At 45.9% G+C, this 17,233-nt stretch overlaps 1 protein-coding gene across 1 annotated transcript in view; it reads left to right on the top strand.

Annotated features, from left to right (window-relative positions):
- Positions 1-17,233, top strand: part of ABITRAM (actin binding transcription modulator) — a 97,220-nt gene that overhangs the window by 48,019 nt on the left and 31,968 nt on the right. Inside the window, exon 3 of the mRNA XM_077267627.1 lies at positions 7,740-7,791. Coding sequence (XP_077123742.1) covers positions 7,740-7,791 — 52 coding nt within the window. The remainder of the gene's footprint in view (positions 1-7,739; positions 7,792-17,233) is intronic.

Below are 17,233 nucleotides of genomic sequence, written 5' to 3' on the forward strand. Positions count from 1 at the left end.
TGTCTAAGAGTCACTTCCGTCTTTCTGTCTGTCTGTCATAGATATTCATTGGTCGCAGCCTCTGTCTGTCATGGAAATCCAAGTCGCTGATTGGTCGCGGCAAAACGGCTACGACCAATCAGCGACGGGCACAGTCTAGCGGCAAAATGGCCGCTCCTTCCTCCCCGCAGTCAGTGCCCGCTCCATACTCCCCTTCAGTCAGCGCTCACACAGGGTTAATTCCAGCGGTAATGGACCGCGTTATGCCGCGGGTAACACACTCAGTTACCGCTGCTATTAACCCTGTGTGACCAACTTTTAACTATTGATGCTGCCTATGCGGCATCAATAGTTAACCCCTTAACGACCTTTGACGCATACGCTGCGTCATGAAAGTCGGTGCCAAAGCGACCTATGACGCAGCGTATGCGTCATGAAATGATCGCGTCCCTGCAGATCGGGTGAAAGGGTTAACTCCGATTTTACCCGATCTGCAGAGACAGGGGGAGTGGTGCTTCAGCCCAGGGGGGGTGGCTTCACCCCCCCGTGGCTACGATCGCTCTGATTGGCTGTTGAAAGTGAAACTGCCAATCAGAGCGATTTGTAATATTTCACCTAAAAAACTGGTGAAATATTACAATCCAGCCATGGCCGATGCTGCAATATCATCGGCCATGGCTGGAAATACTCAAGTGCCCCCCCCCCACACCCACCGATCGCCCCCCCAGTCCTCCGTTATGGGGTCCGGTCCCCTCCGTCCGCCTGCCGGCTCCCCCGTCCTCCTGTCCGCTCCCTCCTTGCTCAGATCCCCCCCCCCTGTGCTCCGATCACCCCCCCCTGTGCTCCGATCCACCCCCCCACCACCCCTTCATACTTACCGATCCTCCCGGTGTCCGGCCATCTCCTCGCTGGGCGCCGCCATCTTGGAAAATGGCGGGCGCATGCTCAGTGCGCCCGCCGAATCTGCCAGTCGGCAGATTCCTTACAAGTACATTTTGATCGCTGTGGTAGGTTCTATCACAGCGATCAAAATAAAAAAAATAATAAATAACCCCCCCCCCCCCCCTTTATCACCCCCATAGGGACAATAATAAAATAAAGAAATTTTTTTTTTCTTTTTCCACTAGGGTTAGGGTTAGAACTAGGGTTAGGGTTAGGGTTACGGGTAGGGTTAGGGGTAGGGTTATGGCATGTGCACACAGAGCGGATCGGCCGCGGATCCGCAGCGGATACGCAGCGGATCGGCCGCGGATCCACAGCGGATTGGCCGCGGATCCGCAGCGGATTGGCCGCGGATCCGCAGCGGATTGGCCGCGGATCCGCAGCGGATTGGCCGCTGCGAATTCGAAGCCGTTTTCCATCAGGTTTACAGTACCATGTACACCTAAGGAAAACCAAATCCGCTGTGCCCATGGTGCGGAAAATTCCGTGCAGAAACGCTGCGTTGTATTTTCCGCAGAATGTCAATTCTTTCTGCGGATTCCGCAGCGTTTTACACCTGTTCCTCAATAGGAATCCGCAGGTGAAATCCGCACAAAAAAACACTGGAAATCTGCTGTAAATCCGCAGGTAAAACGCAGTGCCTTTTACCTGCAGATTTTTCAAAAATCGTGCGGAAAAATCTCACACGTATCCGCAACGTGGGCACATAGCCTTAGGGTTAGGGTTGGAATTAGAGTTAGGGTTGGAATTAGGGTTAGGGTTTGAAATAGGGTTAAGATTAGGCTTGTGGTTAGGGTTACGGATAGGGTTAGGGGTGTGTTGGGGTTACAGTTGTGGTTAGGGTTGGGATTAGGGTTACGGTTGGGATTAGGGTTAGGATTAGGGTTGGAATTAGGGTTACGGGTGTGTTGCGGTTAGGGTTGTGGTTAGGGGTGTGTTGGGGTTAGGGTTGTGATTAGGGTTATGGCTACAGTTGGGATTAGGATTAGGGGTGTGTTGGGGTTAGTGTTGAAGTTAGAATTGAGGGGTTTCCACTGTTTAGGCACATCAGGGGTCTCCAAACGCAACATGGCGCCACCATTGATTCCAGCCAATCTTGCGTTCAAAAAGTCAAATGGTGCTCCCGCCCTTCCAAGCCCCGACGTGCGCCCAAACAGTGGTTTACCCCCACATTTGGGGTACCAGCGTACTCAGGACAAACTGGGCAACAACTGTTGGGGTCCAATTTCTCCTGTTACCCTTGCAAAAATAAAAAATTACTTGCTAAAACATAATTTTTGAGGAAAGAACAATTATTTTTTATTTTCACGGCTCTGCGTTAAAAACTTCTGTGAAGCACTTGGGGGTTGAAAGTGCTCACCACACATCTAGATAAGTTCCTTCGGGGGTCTAGTTTCCAAAATGGGGTCACTTGTGGGTGTTTCTACTGTTTAGGCACATCAGGGGCTCTGCAAATGCAATGTGACGCCCGCAGACCATTCCATCAAAGTCTGCATTTCAAATGTCACTACTTCCCTTCCGAGCCCTGACGTGTGCCCAAACAGTGGTTTACCCCCACATATGGGGTATCAGCGTACTCACAACAAACTGGGCAACAAATATTGGGGTCCAAATTCTCCTGTTACCCTTGTGAAAATAAAAAATTGCTTGCTAAAACATCTTTTTTGAGGAAAGAAAAATGATTTTTTATTTTCACGGCTCTGCGTTGTAAACTTCTGTGAAGCACTTGGGGATTGAAAGTGCTCACCACACATCTAGATTAGTTCCTTGGGGGGTCTAGTTTTCAAAATGGGGTCACTTGTGGGGGGTTTCTACTGTTTAGGCATATCAGGGGCTCTGCAAACGTAACATGATGCCCGCAGACCATTCCATCAAAGTCTGCATTCCAAAACGTCACTACTTCCCTTCCGAGCCCCGGCATGTGCCCAAACAGTGGTTTACCCCCACATATGGGGTATCAGCGTACTCAGGAGAAACTGGACAACAACTTTTGGGGTCCAATTTCTCCTGTTACCCTTGGGAAAATAAAAAATTGTGGGCTAAAAAATCATTTTTGAGAAAAGAAAAATTATTTTTTATTTTCATGGCTCTGCGTTATAAACTTCTGTGAAGCACTTGGGGGTTCAAAGTGCTCACCACACATCTAGATTAGTTCCTTTGGAGGTCTAGTTTCCAAAATGGGGTCACTTGTGCTGGAGCTCCAATGTTTAGGCACACAGGGGCTCTCCAAACGCGACATGGTGTCCGCTAATGATTGGAGCTAATTTTCCATTCAAAAAGCCAAATGGCGTGCCTTCCCTTCCGAGCCCTGCCGTGCGCCCAAACAGTGGTTTACCCCCACATATGGGGTATCATCGTACTCAGGACAAACTGGACAACAACATTTGGGGTCCAATTTCTCCTATTATCCTTGGGAAAATAAAAAATTCTGGGCTAAAAATAATTTTTGAGGAAAGAAAAATTATTTTTTTATTTTCACGGCTCTGCGTTATAAACTTCTGTGAAGCACCTGGGGGTTGTAAGTGCTCACTATGCATCTAGATAAGTTCCTTGGGGGGTCTAGTTTCCAAAATGGGGTCACTTGTAGGGGAGCTCCAATGTTTAGGCACACAGGGGCTCTCCAAACGCGACATGGTGTCCGCTAACGATGGAGATAATTTTTCATTCAAAAAGTCAAATGGCGCTCCTTCCCTTCCGAGCCTTACCATGTGCCCAAACAGTGGTTTACCCCCACATGTGAGGTATTGGTGTACTCAGGAGAAATTGCCCAACAAAATTTAGGATCCATTTTATCCTGTTGCCCATGTGAAAATGAAAAAATTGAGGCTAAAATAATTTTTTTGTGAAAAAAAAGTACTTTTTCATTTTTACGGATCAATTTGTGAAGCACCTGGGGGTTTAAAGTGCTCACTATGCTTCTAGATAAGTTCCTTGGGGGGTCTAGTTTCCAAAATGGGGTCACTTGTGGGGGAGCTCCAATGTTTAGGCACACGGGGGCTCTCCAAACGTGACATGGTGTCCGCTAAAGATTGGAGCCAATTTTTCATTCAAAAAGTCAAATGGCGCTCCTTCCCTTCCGAGCCCTGCCGTGCGCCCAAACAGTGGTTTACCCCCACATATGAGGTATCAGCGTACTCAGGACAAATTGGACAACAACGTCCGTGGTCCAGTTTCTCCTTTTACCGCTGGGAAAATAAAAAAATTGTTGCTAAAAGATCATTTTTGTGACTAAAAAGTTAAATGTTCATTTTTTACTTCCATGTTGCTTCTGCTGCTGTGAAACACCTGAAGGGTTAATAAACTTCTTGAATGTGGTTTTGAGCACCTTGAGGGGTGCAGTTTTTAGAATGGTGTCACTTTTGGGTATTTTCAGCCATATAGAACCCTCAAACTGACTTCAAATGTGAGGTGGTCCCTAAAAAAATGGTTTTGTAAATTTTGTTGTAAAAATGAGAAATCACTGGTCAAATTTTAACCCTTATAACTTCCTAGCAAAAAAAAAAATTGTTTCCAAAATTGTGCTGATGTAAAGTAGACATGTGGGAAACGTTATTTATTAACTATTTTGTGTCACATAACTCTCTGGTTTAACAGAATAAAAATTCAAAATGTGAAAATTGTGAAATTTTCAAATTTTTTGCCAAATTTCCATTTTTTTCACAAATAAACTCAGAAATTATCGACCTAAATTTACCACTAACATGAAGCCCAATATGTCACGAAAAAACAATCTCAGAATCGCTAGGATCCGTTGAAGCGTTCCGGAGTTATTACCTCATAAAGGGACACTGGTCAGAATTGCAAAAAACGGCAAGGTCATTAAGGCCAAAATAGGCTGGGTCATGAAGGGGTTAAAAGATCTAATGTGAAAAAAAATCGTTATATACTCACCATCCGTCGGCCCCTCGGATCCAGAACCGGCCTGCGACGCTCCGGTGACCGCTCCATGCATTGCTGTCTCGCGAGATGATGACGTAGCGGTCTCGCGAGACCGCTACGTCATTATCTCGCGAGACCGCGATGCACTCTTGGGTCCGGAGCGCCCGAGGAGCGTCGGTAACCGCTTCGCTTGGATCCGGAGCCAACGGAAGGTGAGTATATAACTATTTTTTATTTTAATTCTTTTTTTTTTTTTTAACACTGATATGATGCCCACATTGCTATATACTGCGTGGGCTGTGCAATATACTACATGGGCTGTGCGATATACTGCGTGGGCTGTGCGATATACTACGTGGCCTGTGCGATATACTGCGTGGCCTGTGCGATATACTGCGTGGCCTGTGCGATATACTGCGTGGCCTGTGCGATATACTGCGTGGCCTGTGCGATATACTGCGTGGCCTGTGTGATATACTGCGTGGCCTGTGCGATATACTGCGTGGCCTGTGCGATATACTGCGTGGCCTGTGCGATATACTGCGTGGCCTGTGCGATATACTGCGTGGCCTGTGCGATATACTGCGTGGCCTGTGCGATATACTGCGTGGCCTGTGCGATACACTTCGTGGCCTGTGTTATATACTGCGTGCATGGGCTATTATATACTGCGTGCATGGGCTGTTATATGCTATGTGGGCTGTTATATACTCCGTGGCTGTGTTATATACTCCGTGGCTGTGTTATATACTCCGTGGCTGTGTTATATACTCCGTGGCTGTGTTATATACTCCGTGGCTGTGTTATATACTCCGTGGCTGTGTTATATACTCCGTGGCTGTGTTATATACTCCGTGGCTGTGTTATATACTCCGTGGCTGTGTTATATACTCCGTGGCTGTGTTATATACTCCGTGGCTGTGTTATATACTCCGTGGCTGTGTTATATACTCCGTGGCTGTGTTATATACTACGTGGCTGTGTTATATACTACGTGGCTGTGTTATATACTACGTGGCTGTGTTATATACTACGTGGCTGTGTTATATACTACGTGGCTGTGTTATATACTACGTGGCTGTGTTATATACTACGTGGCTGTGTTATATACTACGTGGCTGTGTTATATACTACGTGGCTGTGTTATTTACTACGTGGCTGTTTTATTTACTCCGTGGCTGTGTAATATACTCCGTGGCTGTGTAATATACTCCGTGGCTGTGTAATATACTCCGTGGCTGTGTAATATACTCCGTGGCTGTGTAATATACTCCGTGGCTGTGCTATATACTCCGTGGCTGTGTTATACTACGTGGCTGTGTTATATACTACGTGGCTGTGTTATATACTACGTGGCTGTGTAATATACTACGTGGCTGTGTTATATACTCCGTGGGCTGTGTTATATACTCCGTGGGCTGTGTTATATACTCCGTGGGCTGTGTTATATACTCCGTGGGCTGTGTTATATACTCCGTGGGCTGTGTTATATACTCCGTGGGCTGTGTTATATACTCCGTGGGCTGTGTTATATACTCCGTGGGCTGTGTTATATACTCCGTGGGCTGTGTTATATACTCCGTGGGCTGTGTTATATACTCCGTGGGCTGTGCTATATACTACGGCCGGCCGCGAACAATCAGCAACAGGCGCAGTCCGAATCCAATCATAGATATATATGTATTCAATGTATTATTCTAAAATCTTTATAAATAAACTACATACATATTCTAGAATACCCGATGCGTTAGAATCGGGCTACCATCTAGTATGTTATATTGTCATTACAAACAGTGATCTATTTCAAGTGTTCATTTCTGTTAATGTTGATGATTATGGCTTACAGCCAATGAAAACTGAAGTCATTATCTCAGTAAATTAGAATAACTAACAAAAAACACCTGCAAAGGATTTCTAAGCATTTAAAAAGGCCCCTAATCCATTTCAGTAGGCTCCACAATCATGGAGAAGACTGCTGACTTGACAGATGTCCAGAAGGCAATCCAAGCTGCTTGAGGTTGTGTGAAGTTCCCACAATCGGTGATGGTTTGGGGAGCGGTCATCTGCTGGTGTAGGTCCACTGTGTTTTATCAAGACCAAAGTCAGCGCAGCAGTCTACTAAGAATTTTTAGAGTACTTCATGTTTCCCTCTGCAGACAAGCTTTTTGGAGATAGAAATTTCATTTTCCAGCAGGACCTGGCACCTGTCCACACTGCCAAAAGTACCTATACCTGGTTTAATAGAGAATCTATGGGGTATTGTCAAGAGAAAGATGAAAGACACCAGACCCAACAATGCAGACGAGCTGGAGGCTGCTATCAAAGCAACTTGGGCTTCCATAACAGCAGCAGTGCCACAGGCTGATCGCCTCCATGCCACGTCGCATTGCCGCATAAGGGGCCCCGACCAAGTATTGAGTGCATTTACTGAACATACATTTCAGTAGGCCAACATTTCGGATTTAAAAATAATTTTTCGAGCTAGTGTTATAAAATATTCTAACTTACTAAGATAATGACTTTTGGGTTTTCATTGGCTGTAAGCCATAATCATCAACATTAACAGAAATAAACACTTGCAATAGATCACTCTGTTTGTAATGACTCTATATAATGAGTTTCACTTTTTTTCACATAACATTGCAGATTATAGCTAGATTAATGATGAAATGTACTGTTGGTGGAGAAAGGTTGAACTTTGATGGACCTAGGTCTTTATTCAACCTATGTAACTATGTATTGAATAACTGAAATAAATTAACTTTTTGATATTCTAATTTTGTGAGAAGCACCTGTATGTTGTGTGATTGAAAAAATCATGTCTGAAAAGATTTCCTCCTGTTTTTTTTGTTTTCCTATCTTGTTATAAGTACACATGATAAAAGGTCTTTTGTAGTTTGTTGCTGAATTTGGCTTAAATATCACTGTTTCTGTTCCAGATGTGAAGGGGCAACTTCATGAAGACTACTGCATACTGCAGCACTCCAACAGGTAAAGCAAAAAAATTAAAAAGAAAGATCAGTAGGCTATGTCAATGAATGAATTTTAATTCCATATATTCCTGATGGTCACCTCCCAGCGATCATGACAACTGGAGTTCATGCTAACAGCTCATAAACTAAATCAGAGAATTTGCACTTCTCCCTCTTATCATTTGGTATCCAGCAAACAACTTGAATCATTGAGCGTTGCGATTTGCCGCAGTCCAGTCTTCAGATCAGGAATATGAAATTTTTAAAGAAAACCTAACAGCGGGATTTACCCATAGAGTACTAGTAAATTTTCTATCAGTTTAATATAGTTTTTAGTGATTCCTTCTGAGCCTCGTCATGTGTCCAAACAGTAGGTACAAGCACATATAGGATATTGCTGTATTCTAAATACCTTGTTAAATAAATTACAGGGTGCATTTTTTCTTATCTCAATTTTTTTTTTTTTTAACTACCGTATATACTCGAGTATAAGCCGACCCGAGTATAAGCCGACCCCCCTAATTTTGCCACAAAAAACTGGGAAAACTTAATGACTTGAGTATAAGCCTAGGGTGGGAAATGCAGCAGCTACCGGTAAATGTCAAAAATAAAAATAGATACCAATAAAAGTAAAATTAATTGAGACATCAGTATGTTAAGTGTTTTTGAATATCCATATTGAATCAGGAGCCCCATATAATGCTCCATAAAGTTTATGATGGCCCCATTAGATGCTCCATATTAAAATATGCCCCATATAATCTTGCATAAAGGTTAATAATGGCCCCATAAGATGCTCCATAAAGATATTTGCCCCATATAGTGCTGCACAAACCTTGATTATGGCCCCATACAGACACTTGCCCCATATGGTGCTGCACAAACGTTATGGCTCCCTAAGATGCCCCATACAGACACTTGCCCCATATAGTGCTGCACAAATGTTATGGCCCCATAGATGCTCCATACAGACACTTGCCCCATATAGTGCTGCACAAACGTTATGGCCCCATACAGACACTTGCCCCATATAGTGCTGCACAAACGTTATGGCCCCATAAGATGCTCCATACAGACACTTGCCCCATTTGCTGTTGCTGAGATTAAAAAAAGAAAAAAAAATCACATACTCGCCTCTCGTCGCTCAGGCCCCCGGCTCTTTCAATATTAACCTGCTCCTCGTTCCGGCGCCGCTCCATCTTCAGCGTCTTCCGCAGTGACGTTCAGGCAGAGAGCGTGCACTAACCACGTCACCTCGCCCTCTGACCTGAGCGTCACTGCAGAAGATGCTGAGGACGGAGCGGCGCTGGAATGAGGAGCAGGTGAATATCTCGCAGCGCTCCCCGTTATACTCACCTGCTCCTGGCGCGGTGCAGTCCCTGCTTCCCCTGCTCTGGTGCTTCTTCCTGTACTGAGCGGTCACCGTTACCGCTCATTACAGTAATGAATATGCGGCTTCACCTCTATGGGAGGTGGAGCAGCATATTCATTACTGTAATGAGCGGAACCATGTGACCGCTCACTACAGGAAGAAGCTGCAGCGCTGGGAAGCAGAGACTGCAGGGACCGCGCCAGGAGCAGGTGAGTATTATTAGACAGCCCCCGCTCCCCCTCCCTGCCGACCCCTGGGTAAGACTCGAGTATAAGCAGAGAGGGGGACTTTCAGCCCAAAAAATGGGCTGAAAATCTCGGCTTATACTCGAGTATATACGGTAAATATAGATAATATTGTAACAATTTTTTTTTTCCACATAGTAAAGCAATGTTTGAAACACCTATAAATTACTCCATTAGGTGAATTCCTTAACAGCTATATATTCCAATATGGGTTTCTCTGGGGCTCTTCAAATGGGATATGGCTGATGGAAACCAATCCAGCAAAATTTGCACTTCAAAATATTGAAGCCTTGAGCTCAAACAGTAGAGGTTTGCCATACGGGGCAGAAATTGGATACAAAATTGTGTGTATGTGTGGGGTTAATCTAGGTAAAAATTGGGGGCTAAATTTATATTGAACTGTAACTTTTCATTTTTACTTTCCAATTGTCCCTAGATAATGTGAAATACCTGATGAGATTAAAATGCTGTAAGGTGTGAACGTTTTAAAATGGGTTGATTTGTATGGTAAATGCTGTTACCTATTTTGTATAGTATGAGGATCTGATTTAGGCTAAGACAAATTAACCACTTGCCTCCAAAACCTGTTTTTGTTTTTTTAAACCATGGATGATGTTTGCTGCCACTAGGAAGCTGACACTTCAGACAACACCTGATCACTTCCCAGGGTGATTCTGACCCACCAACAGAGACTTTACAACATGGCGAAGCCTGTAATCCAGATGCTACTCTGACCAATTCCCAGAGTGAGTCAGACCCACCAGCAGAGACCCGTCTAAATAGTGCATCACAAAACTGATTGATGTACCCCAACCACTTTCCACAGTGAGTTAAAATCGTCAGCAGAGGCCTTTCTAAACAACGCATTGCAAGAGAACCAGAAAGGACTGTACTCTGAACATTCCTCACATTGTCAGACCAGCAGAGTTCTCTTAGTAGGGCATATCACATATGTGGACCATTTCCCACAGTGGAGCAGAATATTTGGCAAAGCCCTCTAAGTAGGGCGTCTCTGACCACTTTCCTCAGTGAGCCAGACCTACAGGCTGAGTCACTCTAGTATAGTAGATTGAGCTAGAAAACTAGACTGTTTGATTACTTCCAAGTTGAGCCAGACAATCAGAGTGATTTACTCAGTATGATGTATCTCGTAAGCGCACCTGACTGTACTATATTTACTTCCCTGGAGGAGTAATTGAACTAGCAGACAGTGCTCTTAGTATATGACATAACTTACTAAGTGAACCTTACCGCAGTTGGACAACCACCCAGAAGAGTCAGACCTTCAAGTAGAGACCTGTCAGTATGACGTAACGTCAAAATCAAACCACACAATATTCTGACTTCCCGTAAATGAATCAGACCATCAATCAATGTTCTCTTTCAGTGTTATGATGTATAGTGAACCATATATTACACGGACCATTTCCAAAATTAAGTCAAACCTACAAGCTCAGATCTCTCAGTATGACGTTTTCCTGAGTGAATCAGTACAACAAACATGCCCTCATAGTATGGCATAATACACTACCGTACCAGACAGTACTCTGACGACTTCCCACTGTGAGTCCATCAGGCAGAGACCCCTCAGCGTAAAGTATCATGCCATTGATCCAGATTGTACTGTTACTCCCCCTGGGAGTGGGAGTAACCATCTAAAAGAAAGTGCTCAGTAGGGCCTTTGGCACAAACAAACCAGACTGTCATCTGACCTCTTTATTGACAAGTAAATCTGTGGCACAAGGGAACCGGATGCAATTCTGACCACTTCCAAGAGGGTGCCAGACCTATCAACAGAGATCTCTATATCTGGTGAATCTGCAATAGTGATGAGCGAATATACTCGTTACTCGAGATTTCTCAAGCACGCTCTGGTGTCCTCCGAGTATTTTTTAGTGCTCGGAGATTTATTTTTTCTTGCCGCAGCTGAATGATTTACATCTGTTAGCCAGCATAAGTACATGTGGGGATTTCCTAGCAACCAGGCAACCCCACATGTACTTATGCTGGCTAACAGATGTAAATCATTCAACTGCGGCAAGAAAAACTAAATCTCCGAGTACTAAAAAATACTCGGAGGACACCCGAGCGTGCTCGAGAAATCTCGAGTAATGAGTATATTCGCTCATCACTAATCTGCAACCTTTTAGTGCCTTCACTAGCCACCAGCCAAATTATTTTCTGCTAATGTAGACTTCTCAGATTAGTGAGGCCCTCAAGTAGCCCTGTTAGCTTTGCTCCAGCTTTTCTTGCAGTCAGTGGAAGATTCCCATTCCATTTTTTTTTACAACCTTACCAGGGACCATTCCTTTAATTTCAGAAACAAAGGCAACTGTTCATGCGTTCTTGGAGACTTCTATAGTTGAGTCCCTTTTATCTTCTCTTTGACCACAGTTCAAAAACACTGGAATAAATGTCTCCAGGAGCCTTATTTCCAGGTCACCTTGTGTCCTCTTTTCCATCTATCTTCTTCTTTCAGTGGATCCCCAGCTTTTCTTCCCAAGTTGACATCGCTTCCTTTCTCTTTTTTTAAATTTTTTTTTTTTTTAAGGTATGATTTGGAATAAGCATTAATAGCCTGATGAGGCCTCCCCTTTAGGTGGCTGGGTCAGTTCGTTTGTTCAGCCCTCATTCTGTCTGTTCGTTAGTTGATCTCTTAGCCTTTTCTCCTTAGAGTCCTGGATATTTGGAGTCTGAGGAATCTAGCAATGTTTTCCATTTTCTCACCTCCTTTGTTTGGTCTCGGGTAGGTCCTTGTTTGAGACTTGAAGCAGGTCTTTTAGACGACTACACCTTTGTCGCTTTTGCCATGACCTCCAGGGTGTTTGGTGAGTTTGTGCTCCTGGACAGTCATCCAAGATGCCTACCTCTTCTATTAGAGTGATGACTGGTTCAGGGCTGTGGTCTTAAACTTTCCACTTTAACACTTCCAGGAGCGGGCGATTTTTCTGCTTTTGTTTTTATTTTTTGTTTTCCCGTCTCCCATGACAGCACACCTGAGAGGGGATCCGCCCAGTCAGGACAGGAAACCTACTGAAATAAAAGGGTGGTACCTCTCCCTCGCTTCAGTTGGGTTTCCTGTCCTGATGGGAGCCCTAGTTCTGGAATCATGGCGGTTTTGAAGACTCACCCACTCCTGTCCCGGCACTGGAAGAACAGGCAGAGAGCCTGTATACCGGCCTTCGGGCTGTGGAAGCGCCGTTCGCAGGTCCTGGGGCCTTCGCGCATGTGCGGGCGTCGGGTCAGCGCAGTCCGGAGTCCTGTGGCTCTTCTGCGGCTGCCACGCAGCTCTCTGCCCTCTCTGCTGCTGCCTTCGGCCCTGGGTCTAGCTTCCGGGTGCGCGGCAGGCGTTGCACGCTGGGAATGGGCGTGCCTGCATGACGTCAGTGCTGCGCGCCGGATCCAAGATGGCGGCGCCCATAGACAAATGCTGGCCGGGTCACAGGGATCTTCTGGCGGTCTCCTGGTGGGCGCAGAGGTGGGGGAGGAGCAATTTCTGAGCCGGATGAGGTGGTGAGCAGAGTGGATCACCTTTCAAAAGGTGGTGAGTCCACAGTGGAAGTGCTCACATCTACAGAGCTCCACTATGGAGGATTGTATGGAGCAGCACCCACAACAGCCATTGCTACAGCAGCAGCAAGAGATCTTACCAGGTGCTATGTCTGGTCACCAGCATACTAATAGGAGAAGCGGCAGTCGTCCGGGGATCGAAAGTCGCAGGACTCCTCAGCTTCTAGGAGGGACGTTGTCCGTACTCCAGATCGGCCTCAAAATCCGCTACCCTTGAGTGTCAGCGTGTGGTGAGTGATCTTCGTGAATGTCACATTGGTGGTAACGGGCTACATTTCTCTGCTTACTTGTCAGGCACTGAGGAAGAAGAAAGAATGTGCCCTCTGTAAAGTCCCGCTAGCAGTCCAATGGCAGAAAAGCCTCTGTGCGGACTGTATCCAAAAGACTATTCAGGCTGAATCCCCTGGCTTTGCCTCTAGCCTCAGGGCCATGATTAGGGCAGAGGTTAAAGGGTCTTTAAAATCAGTCCTTAAAAAGAAAAGTAGCAAAAGCCTAGAGACTGTTTCGGATTCTGGTGCCTCTCAGTCTGGCGAGGAATATCAAGAGGAACCTCTGTCTCCCTTTTCATCCTCTTCTATGTCCTCTGGCTCCTCTTTAGATAGCGATGTTGGGGGTCGACCATGCTTTCTAACTGAGAACACAGATAAACTGGTGAAATCAGTTAGGGCTACAATAGGCCTTAAGGAGGAGAAAGCATCTAGATCGGTAGAGGACATTATGTTTGGTGGTTTGGAGGAGAAAAGGAAGTGTACTTTCCCAGTTAATACTAAAGTAAAAGCCCTTATAGAAAAAGAGTGGAAGAAGCCTGAGAAGTCTGGTAGCCTTCCCTCAGCTTCTAAGAGACCATATCCTTTTGAGGAAAAGGATTCAGAAGTATGGGATAAAGTCCCTAAGATTGATGGTGCGGTGGCTAGGTCATCTAAAAAGTCATCCCTACCCTTAGAGGATTCGGGCGTCCTAAGAGACCCTTTAGACAAAAAAGCGGATGCTTTTTTGAAACATACCTGGGAGGCAGCCGCAGGAGGTCTAAATCCGGCAATAGCCGGAACATGTGTTGCCCGCTCCCTTATTGTCTGGCTGCAACAAATAGAGGATCAGTTGAAATCTAAAGTGCCGAGAGAAGAGGTCCTAGCCAATTTGGCAATGGCACAAGGAGCGGCAGCTTTCATAGCAGATTCCTCAGCAGACTCTGTAAGACTAGAAGCTAGGGCAGCGGGATTGTCTAACGCAGCAAGAGGTGCCTTGTGATTAAAGGGGTGCCCAGGGGATTTACCCTCAAAAAATAGACTTTGTTCCATTCCGTGCGACGGCAAATTCCTCTTTGGTCAGAAGCTGGAGGACATTTTAGAAAAAGCAGGCGACAAGAAAAAAGGTTTTCCTCGCTTTCCGGTGGATATCAGAAGGTCTTATTTTCGGAGAGGAAAATTTAATAGAGGTCGCCCTCCGGGAGATAGAAGGAACTGGGACTATAGAGATAGAAAAGGATCTGGGTACATGTTTAAGGGACCCCCCACATCGGCAAAAAAGCCCTCCCAATGACGCCAAGCCAGAAGTAGGGGGAGGGCTCTCTTTTTTTTTTTTTTTTTTTTTCTTCATGCCTGGATAAGTATTTCCCCCAGTTATTGGGTGTTGAGTGTCGTCAGCAACGGACTAAAAATAGAATTTATTCATCCACCTCGACAGACTTTTGTGTTGACACCACACAGAAAACTTCCGGAGGAACAGCTAGCTCTGGAAACAGAGGTATTGGGGCTAGTTCTAAAATGGGTCCTAGTAGAAGTTCCAGGGGAAGAGGAGGGAAAAGGTTTTTATTCCCCTCTCTTTTTTGATACGAAAACCAGATGGCTCGCTAAGGACTATTGTCAACTTAAAGGGAACCTGTCACCACGTTTTTGGAAGATGGGATAAAAATAGCGTTAAATAGGGGCAGAGGTGGGCGTTACATTAGTGTGTTTGTTATGCGTTTATTACCCACCTAAGTTGCCGAAATACCTTTGCAAAGTCTCCGTTTTCGCCTGTCAATCAGGCTGGTCTGGTCAAAAGGGCGTGTTGTCTTCCCCCAGATTTTGCATAGTTTTCCGTTGGTGGCGTAGTGGTGTGCGCATGCCCAAGGTCCCGAATCCTCTGCCAGGGGATTTAAAAGAGCGCGCTGTTCGTTATTTCATTGGTGATCGGTGGGCGCGGCCATCTGCCTTTGGCCGCGTGTGCGCAGAAGCGGCGCTCTGCTGGCCGCGGCTTCAGGAAAATGGCCGCGGGATGCCGCGCGTGCGCAGATGGATATCGCGGCGGCCATTTTCCTGAAGCCGCGGCCAGCAGAGCGCCGCTTCTGCGCACGCGCGGCCAAAGGAAGATGGCCGCGCCCACCGATCACCAATGAAATAACGAACAGCGCGCTCTTTTAAATCCCCTGGCAGAGGATTCGGGACCTTGGGCATGCGCACACCACTACGCCACCAACGGAAAACTACGCAAAATCTGGGGGAAGACAACACGCCCTTTTGACCAGACCAGCCTGATTGACAGGCGAAAACGGAGACTTTGCAAAGGTATTTCGGCAACTTAGGTGGGTAATAAACGCATAACAAACACGCTAATGTAACGCCCACCTCTGCCCCTATTTAACGCTATTTTTATCCCATCTTCCAAAAACGTGGTGACAGGTTCCCTTTAAGAAAACTCAATCGGTCAGTAATAAATTACTCCTTCAAGATGGAGTCGGTAAACTCAGCAATAAAGATGCTGTTCCCGGACTGCTTCATGGCAGCTATAGACTTAAAAGACGCTTACTACCATGTCCCAATTCATCGGGACTATCAAAAATTTCTGAGGGTAGCAGTGTTTGTCCAAGGGCAACTCAAACACTACAAGTATGCTGCCCTTCCATTTGGTCGATCGATAGCGCCAAGAATATTTACAAAATTAATGTCAGAGGTCATGTCCTTCCTCCGTTCCCGGGACAGTCATTGTTTCGTACCTAGACGACTTCCTTGTAATAGGCAGATCAGTGGATCACTGTCTTGCACAAATAGAAGAGGTGACTACGACCCTAGCAGTGTTAGGTTGGAAAATAAATGTCGCCAAGTCGAGATTAATACCAGAGAAAGTTCAGTCCTTCCTGGGGTTGGTTCTGGACTCCACGCACCAACTCTGTCTCCTGCCGGAGAGCAAGTTATCCAAAATACAAAGTCTTGTGGAATTGGCGATACATTAGCCTGTAAGGACACTGAGGAAGGCGATGTCCCTGCTAGGGTCACTAACATCCTGTATTCCCGCTGTAAAATGGGCACAGTTTCACCTGAGGCAATTACAGTGGGAGGTCCTGTCAACATAAAGATTGTTAGAAGGGCGTTTGGAGGGAAAAGTTCACCTTTCAGTAGGCGTCAGAGATTCCCTAATCTGGTGGTCAGTAAGGGATCACTTGAGCTCAGGGGTCAGTGGCTAACTCCGATAGAAGACGTGATCACAACGGACGCTAGTGGTACAGGATGGGGTGCACATCTAGGGACCCTTTCGATACAGGGATCCTGGTCCCATACAGAAACACATCAGACATCCAATGTAAAAGAGTTATGGGCTGTAGAAAGGGCAGGAAGACATTTCCTTCCTATCCTTCAGGGTCGTCATACCAGAGTTATGTCCGACAATTACGCAGTAGTAGTTTATATCAACCATCAGGGGGGAACAAGGTCCCTTTCACTTATGGGGGCAACATCTGTTCTTCAGTTAGCAGAATCTCACCTACTGTCCCTCACAGCTCTGCACATAAAGGGGGTCGAAAACACGAAAGCGGACTACTTAAGTCGCAAAAAGCTAAGACAGGGAGAATGGTCGCTGAGTCCCAGAGTATTCCAACAGATAGTGCAGGCCTGGGGCAAACCAGAAATAGACTTATTTGCCACTCTTCACAACAGGAAGGTGGAGAGGTTCTGCTCGTTAGACCCGAGGGGGAACCCGGTTGCAGTAGATGCCCTTCAAATACCGTGGAAATTCAGCCTCGCTTACGTGTTTCCACCGATAGCATTAATTCTGGTATTAGTAAGGAAGATCAGACTGGAGCAGGCGAGAGTGATTCTGATTGCTCCATTTTGGCCGAAAAGACCATGGTTTTCTCTCCTAAGACATATGTCGCTAACCGATCCATGGATTCTACCAGAGGTTCCGGACCTGCTTACCCAGGGACCAGTATGCCACTCTCAAGTGAAGGGCTTCCATCTGGCAGCCTGGAATTTGAGAGGGCATTACTAAGCCGACAGGGATTCTCGCCAGGGCTAGTC

This window comes from Ranitomeya variabilis, chromosome 6, assembly GCF_051348905.1.
Source record: "Ranitomeya variabilis isolate aRanVar5 chromosome 6, aRanVar5.hap1, whole genome shotgun sequence".
Lineage (NCBI taxonomy): Eukaryota > Metazoa > Chordata > Amphibia > Anura > Dendrobatidae > Ranitomeya > Ranitomeya variabilis.